The sequence below is a fragment of the Podarcis pityusensis genome (assembly GCF_964106645.2).
Source record: "Podarcis pityusensis genome assembly, chromosome: 2".
NCBI classification, from domain to species: domain Eukaryota; kingdom Metazoa; phylum Chordata; class Lepidosauria; order Squamata; family Lacertidae; genus Podarcis; species Podarcis pityusensis.
In genome coordinates this window covers 100328126-100350327 of record NC_138029.1, presented here as the reverse complement: position 1 = coordinate 100350327, position 22202 = coordinate 100328126, and the positions used below count along the sequence as shown (strand labels likewise).

The 22202-nt window shown below is 41.5% G+C and overlaps 1 protein-coding gene across 3 annotated transcripts in view; it reads left to right on the top strand.

The window, feature by feature from the left end:
• Positions 1-19979, top strand: part of KBTBD8 (kelch repeat and BTB domain containing 8) — a 29247-nt gene extending 9268 nt beyond the window's left edge. For all 3 annotated transcript variants that reach the window (XM_080995755.1, XM_080995757.1, XM_080995756.1), the window contains exons 2-4: positions 5013-5223; positions 7528-8642; positions 15322-19979. In XM_080995755.1, the coding sequence (XP_080851881.1) occupies positions 5075-5223; positions 7528-8642; positions 15322-15785 (1728 nt within the window). In that variant the 5' untranslated portion in view covers positions 5013-5074 and the 3' untranslated portion in view covers positions 15786-19979. The remainder of the gene's footprint in view (positions 1-5012; positions 5224-7527; positions 8643-15321) is intronic.
• The last annotated feature ends 2223 nt before the right edge of the window (positions 19980-22202 follow it).

Sequence of the window (22202 nt, the reverse complement as noted above, 5' to 3'; positions counted from 1 at the left end):
TTTAAGAAACGCCCACTGACGGATTCTGCCAGCGATTGAGACAGCCACGGGTGAGTGGCTGTCCGGACAGAAAAGGTTCACTCAGGCAATCCAGCCAGGTGTTTGCACCGGCTTACGCACAAGCAACCCCTAGAACCATTACACATATTCATGACTTGGGCATTGTAAACAGCAAATGAATGAATGGTAGGGCACAGATAAATAATGCAGTCATAGTGAAGTGAATACATCCAGTAGATCTACATTGCTGTAGAGTCTCAGTGTTCTCATTCCCAAGTATATATTGTACAAGCTTCATTTTAGCTGAAGGCATGAGAGGGGTTGAGATTCTTGTTTGACTGCTTTGTGTAAAGTGATTAATAATTATGGAGTGATTTTTTAAAATTGTTTAGAGCTGTAGTTCTCAACCTTTTCAGACCTGGGACCCACCTTTAGCCCAGACATGCATTTGGGGACCTTTTCTATATTACATTTGTACTGTGGTAGCTCTAATTTTGCACCCACCTTAGGTCAGATGAATGTTACTGGATCCTGTTTCACCAGTAGAGCTGAGTGATATCTTGTTTTCAACATGACAATATATCACCAGCTAAATTTCATGATATCTCCTGCCAACCTAACAGTTCGGAAGCACGCCAGTGCAAGTAGATAAATAGGAACCGCTGTGGCGGGAAGGTAAACGGCATTTCCGTGCGCTCTGGTTTCCATCATGGTGTCCCCTTGCACCAGAAGCGGTTTAGTCATGCTGGCCACATGACCCGGAAAGCTGTCTGTGGACAAACGCCAGCTCCCTCGGCCTGAAAGCAAGATGAGCGCCGCACCCCATAGTCGCCTTTGACTGGACTTAACTATCCAGGGGTCCTTTACCTTTTCACCTATATCACAATATATGCAGTGATGGAGGGTCTTGTCACGCCTCCCCGTGGCAGCAGAGGGTCCCGCTGTACCTCCTCGCAGAGGGTGCGCCGCACTTCCCTGCAGCAGCTGAGGGCCTTCATCAGGCTCCCTATAATAATAATAATAATAATTTATTATTTATACCCCGCCCATCTGGCTGGGTTTCCCCAGCCACTCTGGGCGGCTTCCAAAAGAATATTAAAATACTATGATACATCAAACATTAAAAGCTTCCCTAAACAGGGCTGCCTTCAGATGTCTTCTAAAAGTCTGGTAGTTGTTGTTCTCTTTGACATCTGGTGGGAGGGCGTTCCACAGGGAGGGCGCCACTACCGAGAAGGCCCTCTGCCTGGTTCCCTGTAACTTGGCTTCTCGCAGTGAGGGAACCGCCAGAAGGCCCTCGGTGCTGGACCTCAGTGTCCGGGTAGAACGATGGAGGTGGAGACGCTCCTTCAGGTATACTGGACCGAGGCCGTTTAGGGCTTTAAAGGTCAGCACCAACACTTTGAATTGTGCTCGGAAACGTACTGGGAGCCAATGTAGGTCTTTCAAGACCGGTGTTATATGGTCTCGGCGGCTGTTCCCAGTCACCAGTCTGGCTGCTGCATTCTGGATTAGTTGTAGTTTCCGGGTCACCTTCAAAGGTAGCCCCACGTAGAGCGCATTGCAGTAGTCCAAGCGGGAGATAACCAGAGCATGCACCACTCTGGCGAGGCAGTCCGCGGGCAGATAGGGTCTCAACCTACGTACCAGATGGAGCTGGTACACAGCTGCCCTGGACACGGATTTAACCTGTGCCTCCATGGACAGCTGTGAGTCCAAAATGACTCCCAGGCTGCGCACCTGGTCCTTCAGGGGCACGGTTACCCCATTCAGGACCAGGGAATCCCCCACACCTGCCCGCCTCCTGTCCCCCAGAAACAGTACTTCTGTCTTGTCAGGATTCAACCTCAATCTGTTTGCCGCCATCCATCCTCCAACCGCCTCCAGACACTCACACAGGACCTTCACCGCCTTCACTGGTTCTGATTTAAAGGAGAGGTAGAGCTGGGTGTCATCTGCATACTGATGAACACCCAGTCCAAACCCCCTGATGATCTCTCCCAGCGGCTTCATATAGATATTAAAAAGCATGGGGGAGAGGACAGAACCCTGAGGCACCCCACAAGTGAGAGCCCAAGGGTCTGAACATTCATCCCCCACCACCACTTTCTGAACACGGCCCAGGAGGAAGGAGCGGAACCACTGTATGACAGTGCCCCCAGCTCCCAGCCCCTCAAGACGGTCCAGAAGGATGTTATGGTCGATGGTATCAAACGCCGCTGAGAGATCCAGCAGAACTAGGAAACAGCTCTCACCTTTGTCCCTAGCCCGCCGGAGATCATCAACCAGTGCGACCAAGGCAGTTTCAGTCCCGTGATGAGGCCTGAATCCCGATTGGAAGGGATCCAAATGGTCCGCTTCTTCCAGGCGTGCCTGGAGTTGTTCAGCAACCACTCGCTCAATCACCTTGCCCAAGAATGGAAGATTTGAGACTGGGCGATAGTTGGCCATCGTGGCCGCATCTAAAGATGGTTTTTTAAGAAGCGGTTTAATAACCGCCTCTTTCAGCGGGTCTGGGAAGGCTCCCTCACGGAGGGAAGCATTCACCACCCCACGAAGCCCATCGCCCAGCCCTTCCCGGCTAGCTTTTATAAGCCAGGATGGGCAAGGATCAAGGAGACAGGTGGTTGGTTTCACTCGTCCAAGCAGCCTGTCCACATCCTCGGAGGTAACAGATTGGAATTGATCCCACACAATTTGACTAGACAGGACTCTAGCACTCCCCCGCCCCGGCCCTGCTCCCACGGTGGCGTCTACCTCTTCCCGAATCTGAGCGACTTTATCTGCAAAAAACTTTGCAAAATCATTGCAGGAGATCATGTGGCCCTAGAGTGGTGGAGGGCCTTAAAATGTAAGGAAGTAGTAGATTTAATAAAAATATTAAATAAACTTCTATATATTATATTTTCATCTAATTTATGAGTAGTTTAAGTGATTTACTAGTCAAGTTGCATCTGTTTCCTCAGAGGTCTACGTGGAATCTGCGTGCATGTCTCACTGAGTTCAACTAAATATACTTTTACTTTCCTGGGAGTAAGTCCCATTGAATTCAGTAGGGCTTGCTTGTGAGTAGACACACATTTGCTTTCACTGGTTACTGGAAAATACCCTCCTCATCATTGTCACACAGTACCCAACCTCCCATTTCATCATAAGGCAGCCAGCTAAATCTTTCTCCTGCCATCCCCCCCCCCCGAAGGCCCCCCAAAAGCCGCCATCCCACCAATTCTCCCTTTTTATCAAAGGGAGGGAGGGAGGGCAAGCAAGCAAAAATATAGTCTCTTTTACATTCAAAAAAGCACCCTTCTTAATATGGAGGAAAGCTATATAGGGGGAACCAACAACATAAACACCTCCAGAAAATAAAAATAAAAACTCTTCCTATTTTTTTTTCACTGGTGAGGAAAGAAAGAAGTGCTTTCCAGTTCTTTGGTTACTTTGCCTCTTTGATTGTCTAGCTGTGGAATTGTTTGCAGGCTCTGCATGATTAGCTGAGCTCTAAGTGGAAAGATACTGGTGAAGCTGAAAGAGTTTGCTGGTTTGTGTGAGGGCTTATTGTCATTTTTTATTGGTAGGAGGGTGGAGGGAGAGAACAAAAAATGCTGGAGACAGTGCCTGCAAATTATCTGTAAGGTATGGTTCAGCTGAGCTACCCCGTGGGAAGCCGTTAATTCTTCAGCTTTTGTTCAATGGTATATTGCCTTGTTGAAACACTTACCACGGTGTTATTTCAATACAATTCAACATATTGTGATTTATTGCATAGTCCTGTTCACCAGCTGAAGATTACTGGTTCATAGTATCTGAATATATGGGAAGAATGGACCCTGGTTTCATTCAATCTAAATCTGAACCCTAAGAACTCTGGTGTTCTGTGGGGACAGGATGAAGATGTTTGAAGCATTCCCCTCTGAAATTTTTGTGGATGGTTAAAATTGTAGCTTTCAAAACAAAAATGAGATTTCATTATTATAAAGCACCTTTAATTTTTAATTTTTTTTTGCATGGCGTAGTATGTTCTTAACGCCTGTTTTGTGGTTGTTCTGTAATAATGGAAGCTTAGCCCTCTTAATTAATCCTATTGTTAGATGCTGATGTGAGGCAACTCTGGCATGTCCTTAAAAAGTTGTAGAAAATTCATCCAGCCCATTCTTCTCTGTTGAGAAAGTGTCACTATGTCCAATATATAAAACAGCTTTCAATTCCAGTTGGTGTGGTTATTGGAAGGCTGTGAGTGTTTCAGTTATAGATACACTGGGATAAGTACAAAAACAATTGAGCCCTCTTAAGTTCATCAGGACCACCTGTTGGGTTGCTGCTGGACCTGAGGTGGGTTGCAAAAGTCGCACTGCTACCATGCAAATATGATTTAAAAAAATTAAGAAAGGATTGCCCAAATTTAAGAAGAAATGAAAGTCCACAATGGTTTCAGTTCTTTCAGTACGGGAATTTTAGAAAATTCACAGAATAGTACTTTGAAGAAACCCTTTGCCAACCTTTGAATTGCTGATAAATCAGTGAAGTGCTGATGGGTTAAGAAGCTGGTGTGTTACTAAATTTACCAGAGTTTGCTTTAAAACAAGATCTGTGGTTCGAATGTGGCACTAAGCTGGGATCACTGAAAAGTGAAACTCTTCCAAAAGTTGCAGTTCTTGTTGTATCAGGGATGTGAGTGGGTGGGAGTGTGCAAGGCTGATGCTTTGCTTGGGCTTGTTCGTGCTCATCCATGTAATGTTAAACCATGTTTTAATGTGTACTGAATCTCTTGCCTAAGAGATGTATGGAATTCTACCACAAGGTGACTGATGAAAAAAGAAATCTGTAAGGCCTAGTATGTGTTGTAGCTTGTGTGAAGTCTTGGGAAGGCATCTTGTCTCCTTCAAGGTGTAAGCACTAGTGTTCACGACGTATAAAATACGACTCGTTTCTTGATCCATGAAAACATGCAAGAAGCTTGTGAGTCTTCTCTTTTTACTCTGTGCTAAGTTTTATCTGTTTCAATGTTTTACCAGAACCGAGCAAGTTCTCACAAATATTGAATGGAACTCCTGTTTCAAGCACAGCCAGCGTTGGGATGGATCCCTCCCATGCTTGTAGCATTCTCCAGCAGCTCAAAGCAATGTATGATGAAAGACAGCTGACAGATATTGTGGTGGAAGTAGATCATGGGAAAACTTTTTCTTGTCATCGGAATGTTCTTGCTGCAATCAGTCCTTACTTCAGGTACATTTTGAGAGCAATGCATTGTGTTAATGTTCCATTCATTATATTTTAGCTGTTGCATTCAATATTAATGTGCAGACATTCGTTTAAGGTTTAGGAATAATGGCAGTAGAAGTTTGTGCATTGCAAACTTCTGGATTGATTAATCATGTTTCCATATCAATATGAAATGTGATTTATTCATTTTCACCAAACTTATTCTCCAGGCAGATGTTCTACTAACCAGTTGAATAAATGAGGTAGACTGTGGTATTATAAATGTATGAAGTATTGCTAATTTGCAAGAGTGCTTTACAGCCTTGGACATTTGGCCTTGTGTTATGCTCCGAGTGAGGCCGCTATTAATATTAATATTATTAATTGAATTTATATACTGCCCTATATCCGGAGGTCTAGTTTTGCCACTAGGGAAACGTATAGTGATCACAACTTAAATGTTCAATCTGACAGGTATGGAATTGGCAAAAAAGAGGTTGTATTCAGTACTTGTGTTGGGTTATTTAGTGTTGACTCTGTAATGAATACATTGAAAAGAAAAAGAAATCATTGACAGTTTTTGCTTAAAAGTAATGAGTTTCTCAGGCAATTATAATTGGTTGCTGGTGTAATGTGATTTCAGATAGGTTGCAACAGTGAACGTAGCCTTATTTCTTTCTTTATTATTATTTTATATCTTGCCCTTCTTCCCAAAGGCGAACAAATACACTATTTTTAAAAATATTGCACATGCTTAGAAGAATGGAAGTATATTTGCTTGCATTCTAGCAAACTTTGCATGCATGCCACTGTGTTATGCTGAAGAATGGAAAGACAGTTGCCTGCTTGACAGAAATCATGCCTAGGCTTTGTTTATGGTGCTAAGTTGTTAGGTCATAGCACATGAAAAAATAAGGCTTCTGACTGAACAGCAACAAACATAAACCAAGAAAAATATGCCAAGGGCTGCTTTCCGCTAGGGAAAATAGGGTCTCCTCCTTTGTCCACCTAGCTGTTCTACCACTCTAAAAGTCTGGAGAAGGTATATCCGTGTAAAAAACCAAAACAGACCTAAGATCTCTGGCCAGTTTCAGGTTCTGCACCAGTGCTACCACATTTCTCTCTATCCCTTCATGGGTTTGCCACTGAGCGAAACTGCAGACAAACAGGAATGCATTATTCCTGTCCAGTCTGAAATTGCTGATGAAGGAAAGGAGATGAAACGAGGCAACTGAGTAAATGGGGACCATGTAAGTAAAGTACAAACTATAGAACTCTCCCACTGCACCCAAGTTCCGATTTGCTATTTGCATCATTGGCTCTTTGTGCCAGGGAAAGTTTGTCTATCCTTAAGTTTACTATACCAATTTTGATTTGAGAGCTTCCCTTTCCCCCCTTCTTCTTTTTGATCCCTAATAAAGAGGTATGTAGCTGGAAGCCTCTTTTCTGTTTCTTCCCCTTTTTGCCCATTATGTTGAAACAGACCAAAGTAAACAGTTTCAAAAGAAGATGACTTTAGGCAATTTCAACAAAGCTGAATTATGCCTGCTAGCTCCTCCTACAAGAATGTTTGTTACACAGAAAATCAGTCCAGTCCATTTTTACCTCCTTACACTTCCTAGCTCAAGGAAGTTGTGGGTATCCTCAGTGGAAGAAAAATGGCAAAACTGGTTGCTTTCAAGCCCCATGAGTATTTTATATTGCATCAAAACTAATCCAACTTGGAATAGTAGAAACTGCTTGTACGCTTAAGAACTTTATAACTTTTAAATCATTTAAATCAGGGGTGGGAGGCTCTTTTTCTGTAGGGTCATTCACTGTGCTGAACCTAGGCTTGGCAGTGTGGGTGTGGCTGCTAGTCTATGATAGGCAGTTACTCTGGTCATGTATGTAGTTGTAGTCTGCTATTGCAGCTTCACAAAGTTGCATTGCTGCAATATGCAACTATAGCAGAACATTTAATTCATTACCACAGGAGTCAGACTATTTAGCATGAACTGCTGGGAACAGCAACGTAGGTGGTATATAATATATAGCTATTCACTGCAGTGGTTGCAAAAGAAACCTTGCTTGCCTTGTGTTGCAATCCCTGCCCTGAGCAATAGCATGCATATTTGTATACCATCAGTGGATGGTGGCTCAATAAAAGTCAGAAGTCTGTTCAGCTGTCTGAGTAAATTGTTTGAGCCAGCAATCTAAGATTAGAAATGTGTCTTGTGTTCTACAAAAACCAAACTGATTAGGTAATTGTTAATACAAAGATTAGCTTACTGTTGGCATGTTAACAGTAGTTCCTTATAAATAACTCTGCATGTTTTCGTTTTGTAGATCAATGTTCACTAGTGGCCTTACTGAGAGTACCCAGAAAGAAGTTCGGATTGTTGGTGTTGAAGCAGAGTCCATGCATTTAGTACTGAACTATGCATATACCTCCAGAGTAACACTGACAGAGGCCAATGTCCAAGCTTTGTTCACTGCAGCTAGTATCTTCCAGATCCCTTCTATCCAGGACCAGTGTGCTAAATACATGATCAGTCATTTGGATCCTCAGAACTCCATTGGAGTGTTTATCTTTGCTGATCATTATGGGCATCAGGAACTGAAAGTGAGCTCACAAGATTACATTCGTAAAAAGTTCCTGAGTGTCACCAAAGAACAAGAGTTTCTCCAACTGAGGAAGGACCAACTCATAAGCATACTGGACAGTAATGATTTAAACGTTGACAAGGAAGAGCATGTCTATGAAAGCATTATAAGATGGTTTGAACATGAACCCAACAAAAGAGAAGTCCACTTGCCGGAAATTTTTGCCAAATGCATCCGCATGCCCCTGTTGGATGAAGCATTCGTAGAGAAAATTCCTCCCATGTTTGCACAGGCTATAGCCCAAAACTGTGTACAGAAAGGAGAAAGTAGTGCCAATGGCTATACCCAACGGCTTGGAATGACTGCTTCAGAAATGATCATCTGCTTTGATGCTGCCCACAAACACTCAGGAAAGAAGCAAACAGTGCCTTGTTTAGATTCCGTCACAGGGAGAGTGTTCAAACTATGCAAACCACCCAATGATTTGCGGGAAGTGGGGATTCTTGTGTCTCCCGACAATGACATTTACATTGCTGGAGGGTACAGACCAAGCAGCAGTGAGGTCTCCATAGACCACAGGGCAGAAAGTGACTTCTGGATGTATGATCATTCAGGCAATAGATGGATCCCTAAGACTCCACTGCTTCGTGCCAGAATAGGCTGCAAACTGGTTCATTGCTGTGGTAAATTGTATGCAATAGGTGGTCGGGTGTATGAAGGAGATGGGCGCAACTCCCTGAAATCTGTGGAGTGTTATGATGGCCGAGAGAACTGCTGGACAGCTGTCTGTCCAATGCCTGTAGCAATGGAGTTTCATAATGCTGTGGAATATAAAGACAATATCTATGTTTTACAGGGTAAGATGCTTTGTGTCCCTGTGGTATCTGTGTGGGAGCATCTACAAGTGGAACGTTTCACAGAAAAAATCTCATTCAGGCCTTTACTTCGGAATAACTTTATTACGGGTTATAGCTTGTATAAAGGAAAGTTTCTACTTATGTCCACCTAAACTGTAGGCAAAGGGAAGTTAATTACTCGGTGACCTATGTATTGCCTGCTTTTTTAGCTTGGTAATACTAGGTAATACTAGTTTGTATCCATGGCTTAGCATTGGTTTGACACATACTGCCAGTAGTTATTACTTGATGGAGGAGAAATATGGTATTGTGTGTAGTTGATGTTACAATATATTCCACTACTTAAGAGTCATGGTAGAATGTACTGGGATTGCTGTCCACAACACAAAGTGAATGATTTCAGGAAGCACGAGCAGCATTATTGACTGGGCCATAGATCAGGGGCTGAGTACATGGCTTGCATGTGGAAAATCCTAGATTTAGTTCCTAACAATACTAGTGAAAAGGACTTTGGGTAGCAAGGCTGGCAAAGACCTATCACTGTGTGAGGACCTGGGAAGTTACTGTCATTCAGAAAAGACTAGTCAGATTAGGTATAAGCAGTGACGTGGGGTGGAACATTTGCCAGTATGGACAATTTGTCAGAATTCTCTAGTGCTTAATTTTTCCTTGGAAAATATTCCATTTCATAAGTTCATTAGTAACAGTGATTGGATGCCAGTTGCAAATAAAATGCAGTCATACCTCGGCTCCCGAACACCTTGGGAGTCGAACGTTCCGATCAAAAACCATAAGTGAGTGTTCCGGTTTTCGAATGTTCTTTCGGAAGCTGAACGTCCAATGGGGCTTCCTGCAGCCAATCAGAAGCCGCGCTTTGGAAGTTGAACGGACTTCAGGAACAGATTCTGTTCGACTTCCAAGGTACAACTGTATTATACAAGTGTGGGAGTACAAAGTTGTTGGCTTTCTTTGTTAAATGCAAGTAAAACACACTAAATTAGGTCACTCTCTAGGGCCTCAGAAAATTATCAGCACATAATATCTTATGCAATTTAGCCTAATTTGCATTGAGATTTTCCCCCCCAGAAACCTTGCATCACTGGGTATAAGGAAATTCTGGATCTTCTATGCAGCACTTGCCTCTGAATATGATTCTGTGATTTCTGCTCCCCCCCCCCCCAAGTATTCTTCTTTCTAATCTGTGCCACATTTTTCTAAGTTCATATGCACATTCATAAATAAGGGTAGCCAGCAATAATTAGTTATGGATGGGAAGGAATAAACTAGTCATCCTCTTTGCTTGCCTATCTTCCATCCATCCATCCATCCGATCCTTCTTATGCATATATATACCCCAGTGCTGCCCCTACCAACAGAGCAGCCTTCCTCAAGTCACCAAACCCTCGGCTTAAATAGAATTGCTCTGTTTCAAATCACTTGGTAGGCTGCCTCTATAGAAATGGCTTTTAGAGTAGCCTTGTGATTGATATTGAAGCAAACCTAGTTAATCCAGGAAATCCCTGGATTTGGTAGGAGTGTTCTGGAGATTCATGGAGACCTATAATATAACAAGATGAGTGTGTGTGTGTGGAAATGGGATGGTGAAAATGGCTGAAATTAATAGTAGGATAACATGCATCTGACATTTTTATGGGATTTGATGCTCCTTTCTAAATGGATCCACACTTGGCATCAGCAGTTTCCCACTTCCCCCCCCAGCTTTATTGTGCTGCTTCAAAGAGAGACAATAGCAGGGCAGGCAAAAAAAGGTCAGGTAGATGTATTGCAGCTTCCTTTCTGTCTTGGAGGATTCGTAGCACATAACATTTTAAGTCCCTATTACTGATAAAATCTGGTTCAGTCCCACCTCTTCTGTACTCTAACATTATGCAAAGTGTTTGTAGTGAGGTGGTTCCTGTAGTGAGGTGGAAAGGGTTGAAAAAGAAGCAGAATTCCTGGAAAATTGTGTTTTCCTATTACAATGGGGCTGCTGCCTGGGACTAGGCAAAATATATTTAGACTAATACTTCTCATTCTTCCTTGACCTGTCGTAGTAGTAGTAGTAATAATAATAATAATAATAATAATAATAATAATAATAAATTTATTTATACCCCGCCCATCCAGCTGGGTTTCCCCAGCCACTCTGGGCGGCTCCCAACAGATAAAAACAGAATAAAACATCAAATATTAAAAACTTCCCTAAACAGGGCTGCCTTCATACTTGGTCAAGGGTGGGGCACCAGTGGCCCTCTGGATGTTGGTTTAGCCCTCCCATCATATCTGTCCATGGGCCATGATGAAAGTTAAGAGTGCAGACAACCTCCAGCTGAAGGTTTCCCATCTTTCATTTTTTAAAACTGGTTTTTAATTTCAAATAATAAAACATATCCATACAAGGAAAACAGAGCTTAGCGGTTGTACAGAAAAGAAAGAAAAATACCAGTTGATGGTTGCAGTTTTAGATGTTCCAAGAAAGGCAATAATATGAAAGTATCTATATGAGGTTCCATGAGTAGATGGAGGGTGAAAACCAAGTTCAATTGTCTTAACAAAGTTAACAAAAGGCTACCATGTTGTGTGGAAGGTGTGAGCCCCAGATCAATATTCCTTTTGTGAAATTGTTAATTTATCCATAAGCATGATGCCCCATACTTGGGTTCAAAAAGATTTGCATTTAAAGTAATTAGCTGCATTTAATAAATGGAGGATGAGGTCTTTATTGGTTCTTAATGTTCTTAATCTAGGGGGTAAAATAAGAAAGTAGGGCTAATTTTGGGTCTGGTTGCAGTGTTTGTCTCAACATCTGATTAATTGTTTGAATAACTTTTTCCCAAAAGGGAATAATTTTGGGGCAAAACCACCACATGTACTGGAGAGCAAGGTAAATTGCATTCTTGCCAGCAAAGGTTGGATGTGTTAAGATTTTGTTGTTGTTTAGTCGTTTAGTCGTGTCCGACTCTTCGTGACCCCATGGACCAGAGCACGCCAGGCACTCCTGTCTTCCACTGCCTACCGCAGTTTGGTCAAACTCATGTTGGTAGCTTCAAGAACACGATCCAACCATCTTGTCCTCTGTCGTCCCCTTCTCCTTGTGCCCTCAATCTTTCCCAACATCAGGGTCCTTTCCAGGGAGTTTTCTCTTCTCATGAGGTGGCCAAAGTATTGGAGTTAAGATTAAGTCCATATAATCTGTCTGGGTACATGTACCAGTGATGTGCTTTTCTCGAGTTCTAATTGAGATGAAGCCAAATGGTAGCTTATTCCAAATTTGTTCCCAGAGTTTTTACTCTAAGTCTCAAAAATCTCTTTCCCATTTTAGTCTTCATGAAGTAAGAAGAAGGGTAGTCAATTGTGTGAGGATTTTATATAGTTGGAAGTTGATTCCCCTTCCCAGAGGGTTGGTTGAGTTGAGTAGTTGCTCAAAACTACTTAAGCTGTGTAATGCTTGAATCCTTATATTTGGCTGATTTAGAAAATTTATAATGCGTATCTCCAACCAGCCACCTGGTATATCTCCCAATATAAAATTTATTTCTGGAGCTGTAAAGGGCTTTTGATAAATGTAGAAGATTCTGAGTTTATATAATCCCACTGTTTCCCACTTTTCGAATGAGCCTGATTTGGCTGCTGTGCACAAGGAAGAATGTTGAGTTCTTGGGACTAAAGGAAATCAAAAGGTAAATGTTTCAGTCTCCCATATGGACAAATCTGATTTTAGAAATGGGTTAATAATGTCTTCTGATGTCGTTTTGTTCATTTTCTGATAAGGGAGTGAATGCATAAAGTCTTGACGTATCATCCTCCTTTTTTAACCATGGGACCTGGTCTGAGCCTTGTAAAATCAAAAGAATATTGTGTAAGTAAGGGAGCAAAGTCCTTACCTTTCTAGGTTAGGTATTGCTATACCTCCTGCTTTCTTGACTATAAAGGGTTTTATGAGATCGTTAAGTTCTCTGGTTTGCATGAATAAAATTTAGTATTTTTTGGCCAATTAATTAACGTGAGAAATGAATTGCTAAGCTCTGAATAAAGAAAGATTGTGCAGTAAGGGCATCATTTTTGCTAAAGAAACTCTACCCGGCCACAAGAATGTAACCTAAGACGATTCTTTGAGCATTGTGAATTCTTTTATCAAGGCAGTAAAGTTCAATTTTTCTAGTTTTGATAGATTCTTAGGTATAATCACTTCCAGGTATTTAAAGTAGATATTACAGAGATTCAGGCCAGTTGTTTGTGCCAGTGCATTTGTAGGTTTGGCGGGGTGTACATATACATAAACTCAGATTTGGTGAAGTTAACAGTGAATCCAGATATCTGTACTGTTTTTAACACTTGATTGGGAGCCGCCCAGAGTGGCTGGGGAGACTCAGCCAGATGGGCGGGGTATAAATAATAAATTATTATTATATTGCCATATATAACAAGTTGGTGCATAACAGAAGGTAAAGAGGCTTCATAATCAGAAAGAAATAATACTTTGGCATTTTTTTCCTATATTGAGCAAATTTCACTTAGAACCCCCCCCTCCCTACTGCAAAAAAGTGAGTCAAGAGAGTTTATACCAGAGGACAAGCATTGCTAGAACCCTCAAACTGTTTTTAAACTTAAACCCTTTTAAAACTTGATGAGAACTATTTTATAGGAGGGTGTTGCATTTAAATGTCCTTCCTGTTCAAAATACTAAATGTTTTATTGCTGCAGCTCTGCCTGAGAACATGTCAAGTAATGGTTTAGACTCTAGAGGGCCTCTGAGCCTAAGAAAAGTGTCCTTCCTGCTGAATATTCACACTTATGCAAAAAAGGTGCAGAAAATAAAACCTCTAATCAGACTCTTGAAAACCTACAAGTGAAATAATAATACTTATCAGTCTCTTTTCTCTGCCTGTGCTCTACTTAAATGCCACACAACTTATCCCCATTAGTAGCAGGGCTTTGCCAATGGGGGAACCTCAGGTTAGCAGGAGTCAAGAAATTAAATGAGATAAAGGGCTCACTTCAATAGGGAAACATTTAAAGGACATCTACCAATGGTAGGAAACACTTGGAAATGCGGTTTACAAAACAAATTGGAAAGTTTCTGACAAAGTACAGCTAGATCAGGCATAGGCAAACTCCGGCCCTCCAGATGTTTGGGACTACAATTCCCATCATCCCTGACCACTGGTCCTATTAGCTAGGGGTGATGGGAATTGTAGTCCCAAACATCTGGAGGGCCAGAGTTTGCCTATGTCTGAGCTAGATAATCTACATGTGTACTGAAAGCTAATTTGCCTGATTCTGATATAAAGAGGTTAGACCTTGCTGGAGAGGTGCTCCAAAATAGAGACTCTTGGGTCAGCACCTGTTAACCTGGAGTATTTTGAACTTTCCTAGGCAAGTGGGAAAGTAGCTATTAGTCTCTGTTAAATCTGCAGTAAAACAGTACAAAGAGACTTATTTCAACACTGACATTCAAAAGTAGATGTAGAACAGAATAAAAAGTAAAAAGGTTGATTGAGTGCAAAAGGTTGATGTAAATGTCTTTAGAAACCATGGTTTATCTTGTCAATGTATAAGCTTTACCCAAACTGTTATTGCACTGGTATTATTGATTGAAATTGTTTTAAACTGTTTTCAATACTGTACTCTTTGCAGTCTGTCCTGGGACTTTAAGGTAAAAAGCATGATTATGATGATCATACAACTTCATAGAACTGTAGAGTTGGAAGGGACCATGAGGGTCATCTAGTCCAACCCCCTGCAATGCAGGAACCTTTTGCCCAACGTGGGGCTTTAACCCATGACCCTGAGATTAAGAGTCTTATGCTCTACTGACTAAGCTATCCCAAATGATGATGGTGGTGGTGATATTCCTGTGAGTTTCAGCAAAATGTATGCTATTCCAGGAGTCACGTGTCTGAAAATGAATTAATGTGGAAATCTTAACTGTTTTCTGCCTAATTAAGTTCTACATGGTGAAGTATGGTGGTGCACACCACTCAGATAGGTTTGATATGGACAACTCTCTGTAGTGGACGAAGCTGATAACTGGTTTTAATGAACAGCAGCGTTCATGGAATTCAGTGGTATTTAGGTAGCCCATTTAAGATTGTCACCTAAGTTAATGCAACTCACCTCTTAAATTGGGATAAATGAGTTTTCACCAGCAATGTTTAATATATAAGGAAAGCATAACAATTACTATTTTAGTTTAAATTTAACTATTTAACTATTTAAATTCAGTTTCACCCAACTTCCTAGATAGTCAGAAAATTGGAAAATTTCCTATCTAGGAAATTGGATGGGGTTTTTTTTATCACTGCATGAAGCAATACTGTGGAACCTGTAGCCCTCCAAATGTGGTTAGATTCCAAACTCTCAACAGGCCTTGGCAGCATGGCAGATAGTAGGGAATGTTGAAGGTTGTGGCCCTCTGTTTTTGGGTTGCATTAGGTATATATTTGGATATCTAACATAAAAGCAGCACTTCTTGCGGAGTAACCATACCCAAGTCCTAGAATAATTGTATTTTAAAAATGCATTTAAAGTTTGAGACTCTTAAGCTAGGGTAACATTGTGATGAGATGTCCTTTGGAAAGCCAGAAAGGGAAATCTCTTATTCTGGACTTTGCCCACTGTCATATTAGAGCAAACTTTAAGTTCTTATGCTTTGGTCTCTCTTCCTTTCTCTCCCTAGGAGAATTTTTTCTCTGCTATGATCCTCGAAAAGATTACTGGGGTTTCCTAACTCCTATGACTGTGCCTAGGATCCAGGGTTTGGCAGCTGTCTACAACAACTCCATCTACTATATTGCTGGAACCTGTGGAAACCATCAGCGTATGTTTACCGTAGAGGCCTATGACATTGAGTTGAACAAGTGGACTCGAAAGAGGGATTTCCCGTGTGACCAGTCCATCAATCCATACATTAAACTCGTCATCCTCAAAAATAAACTTCATTTGTTTGTCCGAGCTACTCAAGTCACTGTTGAAGAACATGTCTTCAGAACCAGCAGGAAGAATTCTCTCTATCAGTACGATGAAGTTACTGACCAGTGGCAGAAGGTGTATGAAACCCCAGATAAGCTTTGGGATCTTGGACGTCATTTTGAATGTGCTGTTGCTAAATTGTATCCACAGTGTCTTCAGAAAGTTATTTGACTTCTTCTGTCCCCAACCCCCTCCTCCTTTCATTGGTAAAAGGCCTTAGTACTTTGGTATTTAATGGTAGCAGAAAAATCTGTTTTTAAAGAAAAAAACCAATTCAATTCTGTCAGTATTTAATGTGAGCTGAAATGGTTGCTGGTTTGTTTTTTTTGGTTTTTTACATGGGGATGGGTGCTCTTTAAAGGTTGCAGTGGGGAGAAGGGAATTAGTAGTTTAGTTTCCTAATGGATGTTTTCCTGCGGTGAAAGGTGTGGGTTACGAAGTGCAATTATCAGCATTTTCTTTGCTAGAGTCATTTGATCATGTTGTTTCAGAGTGACAGTTTGACTAAAAGCAAGAGTAGGTGGATTGGGGTAACGCAGAGAGCAAAAATCTAACATGAATAGCTGAAGTGAAGAGAGCAAGTTTGAAGTGACTTATTTAAAATACGGGTAAAATCTGAGGCAATATCACTAGTTTGCTGTTTTAGATTCAGTGACACTAAATAGACAAGTTCCTGGTCCTTTTACCTCTTCCATATGTATAAAGGTACTGAAATATTTATGTTTATAAATTATGGTAGCTACTGCAGAAATATCAAAATTTGCAGCAGAACATGAGCTACCACCTTGAAAAAACGCCTCCATTAGGTGGCTGCATCACTCCTTTTCTGTGAGTTTTAGTGTGTGTGATTGTCTACTCTTGAACTTCCAGTGGCATCAGAAGAACCATTTTCTGCCAATTAAATGTATAGCTTCAAAAGCAGTTGAACACATTGGTCACTCCATAAAGGGCTTAAACCCAATGGTGCTAGCACATTTTTAATACTTGCAAGTTTGAAATGGGTCAAATGGGACTGCTAATTTACAGCACTCCATTAGTATTAATGTCTCTAGTCTTAAACATGTATCTTAGTGCTTTGTATATGAGCCTCTATTTTATTTTGACTTTTTCTTGTGAAATTTGTTCTTGCATAGAATAAGGATAGGCAAAGTATTAATGTCTGTTAGTTTGGGGAGAGTTGTTCCAGCTTTTAGAAGGTTAAGCGCTGAATGCACTTTTTTGTCCATCCTCCAGTAAGACTTAACAGTCAAGTTTGTGACATCTCTTGTCATCCATAATTTGAGTTAGGCTGCACTTATTTTCCCACTTACCTGGGAGGTAAACTCCATTGAACATGGAATAACTTAATTCCACGTAAACATGCATAAGATTGTATTGTGTGAGAGCTGGCTGTTGGGAAAATAATACTGAGCCATCCTTCAAAAATATGGCATATTAACTCATCACCTTATGTTTCCTTCTGTTGCCGTTTTGGCATGTGCTTGTCTTTGCAGCTGACAAATTCTCATGAAACAATGGTTTCCCCCAGTCAGCTTAATGTAGAAGCAGTTCTGGCTTTTGCCAGTACCGTCGGATCCTTCTAACTGATATTAAGCACTCCAGTTACTTGTGGAATAATGTGAAAGTTTGCACTACTGAGCTTTCTTTGTGCTCAAAGGGTAGCCACTTTAGGAAGTCCAGACATAAAAGCTTTTGGAACAGAGTAAGAATCCAGTACATTGGGACAAAGCCCTGATGTTTTAAACCATGGTTAAAAATAAACTTTGGCTTAATTGGAATGAGCACTGTGCCATTTCACTTGGTGAGCTCCTGCGGTGCTGCTGGGAGGCAAGTTTGTCATGATGTCTAAACCTGGGCTGGTGGTCGGTTTCTCTCTAAACAAACAATAATTGGAAGCCAACGTTTTGTTACTGGCTTGCTACTCCTGCTTTATTTTGGAGGAAAGAAAACAAGGAACCTGTGTTCAGTTGTTATAATAGCTCCAGGTTGCTTACCAGCAGCACCGTGGAAATGGGGGAAGGATAAAAGAAGCACTGCATTAGTTCCATGTACAAGCATGCTGCTCATTTATGTTAAGCCATAGTTGATATTTTTCTTTTACTGGTTTAATGTCAAGTACAGACCAGGTCTAAGAAGACTTTCTAGCTTTTCATTTGGAGTGACTAAGGATTTGTTAACATCTCTTTAGGATCTAAGTGTTGAAAGTAGGCCTCTTACTGGTGATACCTTGCCAGGGAGAACAGGTTGAGGAGCATGGTTGCTCAAGAATGAAACATGCCCTGCTTTCATCTTGATTCAATTTAAGTTCCACTTTGAAAGATGGTGACCGGCCTTATACCCAAGGATGATAACTATTTCTGACTTAACTATTTCTGACTTTATAGATATGCATGTCAGTGAAACTGTGGTTTAAAGAGATTACGTTTAGAATATTCAGTAAGTATCAACTTGTAATCCCCAACTCGTTTGTGCTAACATGATCCCACTTGTGTTTGTACGTTTTAAATCTTGCACAATACATAGAACACAACTGTGAAACTGAAAGGACAATAAAGCCTCGTTCTATTACATACCTCATCTTTCAGAGATTCAGCAAGAAGCCTTTTGTCTTTGGGTTTCTTTATGTACCGTGCTCAAGGTACAGTGACCTGAACGTAAGAGACAAAATGGGCGCATCGGTCATGATGTGTTTATATTTTTTTCCTCATTGTTGTCTCTCTTTAACAGCATTGAGATGTCAGGCTAGTAAACGATATAGGCTGGGTAACTAAAAAACTAATGCTTTTCTTCACTTTTCTTTGCAAAAGTTCATAACTCTACATTTCCACAATGATGCTTAATCCGTGGAGTAGCAGTGCTGCAGAACTGCGTGCAAAATAGTCTGTATGCCTACAGCATCTAATCTGCACCTTAGTCTCTGTGTAGCCAACTGGAGATGTGAATTGGTGCTGCAGTGTGTCTGAATGGCTCAGCAGTTTCCATTCAGCGTGACAAGGCTGTCTTGTGTGCCCATCCTATTAAGAAATGGCGATGGGAAAAGAATGAAGGACAGTGAAATGTTCCCTTGATAGTTGAACATGAATCCAATGCTTCAAATGGTAAGGTGCAGTCAGTCTAATGCCTTAGATGCGAGTTCAGGTGCTTCTCTAAAAGGCTAAGGCTTTGATGTCTTAAGCATAGTTGCCGTGACTAAATTCTGAAATAAGTTAATGGTGGGGATACTGTTCACACATATCCAGTTGCTTTCACATATTTAACTTTTCTTAATCCTTAGTTGGCTATATTTGCGCTGTTGTAAGCCTCTTAGCTGCAAACTTTCTGAAGCACCCTCCCATAAAAGTTGTTAGTATTTTATTTTTTACAAAGAAGGTGTTATGTGTCTTTCAAAAAAAAAAAAAGTTCTGTTGAAAATCTTTACAAGACTTGTTGCTGCTTTTTGACAATCTCCTGTATTTATTTAGTAGAAATGTCAATCTTGACTTGAAATTTAAAAAAAATAGTTTAAGTTAGCAAATGACCCTGTCATGTGATGTATAGAATATGCTGTGGTTAATTCTACAGTTGGTTTGTTCTTAATTTTCATTTTTATCTGCACTAAATACAAAGATCTTTTTTTGTCTAACCATTCACACTGGGGGGGGGGGGGGGATTGGTTGTAGCGTGCTTGAAAGCTAACTCTTGAATTTTTTGCCATGGGGGTGAAATACACTGAGTCTTATGCATGAATAATTTAAGCAGTTAATATTAACCAAGACATTTTAGTTGTTTACATGCTTCTAAATTATCTAGTGAAAATTGCCAGTATAAAACTTGCTTTTTTAAAATCTGATTTTAAAACGAACCCTGCACAGCATGAGAACAGACGGCAAAACTGTAGTTGTGCTAAGCTCTGCAGGGCTATGTTTGATCTATCTGCCCTTTTTATTGTTCTTCTAGCTTAGCTTCTTGAGACATTACTTTTCCATTTTAAATGCTTTTTTTTTTTTTTTTTTTTGAAAACGATCCAAGTTTTATTCCAGAACTTTTTGATTTGAAGAAACACTCCGCCAAGTGCTTTGCCTCACAGAAATAAAAGCGGTGCTGTGTGGTGGTAGTGCCTGATGGGCTGCCCCTCTACCCAACTACAGCTGGCTTTGTTGTTTGTGCAGTGCATGTAGTTTGCATAATATCAAAACTCCTTGTGTTCCAAAACCTGTTTAGAATTGACATCAGAAGTTCAGTGCTCAGGTATGTTAGTAAGAAGTACTGTAGTCCTCTGAGGGCAAATGTGTGGATTTTTTAAACATTTTGCCATAATTGCACAATTTTTGCATTTTTACTTAATGTCATGTTAATTTTTCTTATAATAAACCTGTTCAAATATGATTGGTTCCGGTGTTTTGTTTTGTTTTTATTGTTTTGCATGAATATTGTCTTAAGTTCATAGCACATTTCTGGAAGGCTGTGGTCTGGTATTAAAACTGAGCATTCACATGTGGGTGGTACTCAACAAAGTTCTGTTAGCACAGGTATGTCCAATGTCCATTTTGGAGGCCTAATCCAGCCCGCTGGTCAATTTAATCTGGCCCCAGTGGCAGTATATGTCCTGGGGTAAAATCCTTTAAAAAGCTCAGTTTGGTCGGCCCTCACACACGTTCACTTCATCAAATCTGGCCCTCTTTGGAAAAAGTTTGGGCACCCCTGTGTTAGCACAATGACTGTGCAACACAGATTCCCTGTGCCCCCTAAATTTGTTCTGGGGTTTCCCCAACACTCTGGAGCCAAGGGTGGAGAGGTAATTCCATTTTGCAACTAGGTATCCTAGCACCAATGTAACTGCTTTGTGGCATCCCATAGTTTGGTTCCTGCAAGCTGCACTGTTCCCTTCCCTACCCTCTTTCCATTCTAGTGTTTGAAATCTTTTTCACAAGCCTAGTAATGACGGCACCCCTTAGTTAAAATATAGAGGATTGCCACTGCTGCGCTAAGCAGAAAGATTTAGATAACTTGGTTGATGCCAAAACAGCTCTGCTGAGGAGTAATCACTCGTGAACCAGCCTGTGTACTTCAGGGTCAAACTGCTTGGTTTTCTGTAATTCTTCCCCACCCCACTCCATCCTCCTAAGTTCAGAAAGCTGTATTTGCTCCAGGCTGCTGAGACCAGCTTCAATAGGTAAAATTTACCATACAGAATTTGCCCCTGAAAAAAAAGCCCTGAGCTCCACGTTACAGCTTCCCATAGCTGCTTTCTTAAAAATAAATAAAATAACATATCCATCTGACTTTGGATCATATGCAGTTTGATTCTAAATGCTTGCCCAAATAGGAACATTCTGCTTTGCTTCTAGGAAGTCAAATCCTTTCTTCTCACTCTCAAGCAGCAATGTTCTATATACTCATGATATGTCTTTACAAGCCTTAGTGCCCAGAGCCCCGGTTTGGGAAAGGTCTGGGTCTAATAAGTATAATAATAATAGCTTAAGCAGCATCGGGAGATTTTTAGCACTAAGACTGATAGAAGAAAGTATAAGGGTTGATATCTGCATGTTATTGTTGAAAAAAGCTCTGCATGTCCCAGCCTCTGAATAGTATTAAAGATAACACTAGGGTAAAGGTAAAGGGACCCCTGACCGTTAAGTCCAGTTGTGGACGACTCTGGGGTTGCAGCACTCATCTCGCTTTACTGGCTGAGGGAGCCGACATTGGTCCGCAGACAGCTTTTGGTTCACGTGGCCAGCATGACTAAGCCGCTTCTGGCGAGCCAGAGCAGCGCACAGAAACACCGTTTACCTTCCCGCTGGAATGGTACCTATTTATCTACTTGCACTTTGACGTGCTTTCAAACTGCTGGCCACTGAGAACAGGATGCTGGACTAGACGGGCCATTGGCCTCAGTAGCAGCCGGTGAGAGTGGGGGTGGAGGCGGGGCACCATTGCTCTCATGCTTCCAGACACAGTGTGTCATTGGCGCTTACTGGAGGAAGAGGGGAAAGCTGTGGGGTGCATGGCTCTGTGCACAGTGCCAAGTTCTCCATGCCTTGCCCCCCCTCCTTGCAGTAAGTACCAGCAACAAACTGTGTATGGAAGCTGGGAGAGCAGCAGTGTCCCATCTCTGCTGCCCCACCAGCCGCTTCTGATTGGCTTCATTGATAACAGCAGGCTGGTCTTACGTTCACCTTGGGCAGGTTTAGGGATGTGGCGTCCATCTGCTGACTGTCATTTACCAGGCTCAGTGATGATGTATTCAGCATGTTTATGAGGTGCACACCTGTGCTTTACTCCATAGTTTTGAAAATCCACAAGAAAGCCCCCTCCCTTCTTACATTTCAGATGCTTGCTCAAGCTTTTCCTCAATTGATCTTATACCAACTTACCATAAGAAGAAAAAGAAGAGGAGTTTGGACTTGATATCCCGCCTTTCACTCCCCTTAAGGAGTCTCAAAGCGGCTAACATTCTCCTTTCCCTTCCTCACCCACAACAAACACTCTGTGAGGTGAGCGGGGCTGAGAGACTTCAGAGAAGTGTGACTAGCCCAGGGTCACCCAGCAGCTGCATGTGGAGGAGCGGGGACGCGAACCTAGTTCACCAGATTACAAGACTACCGCTTT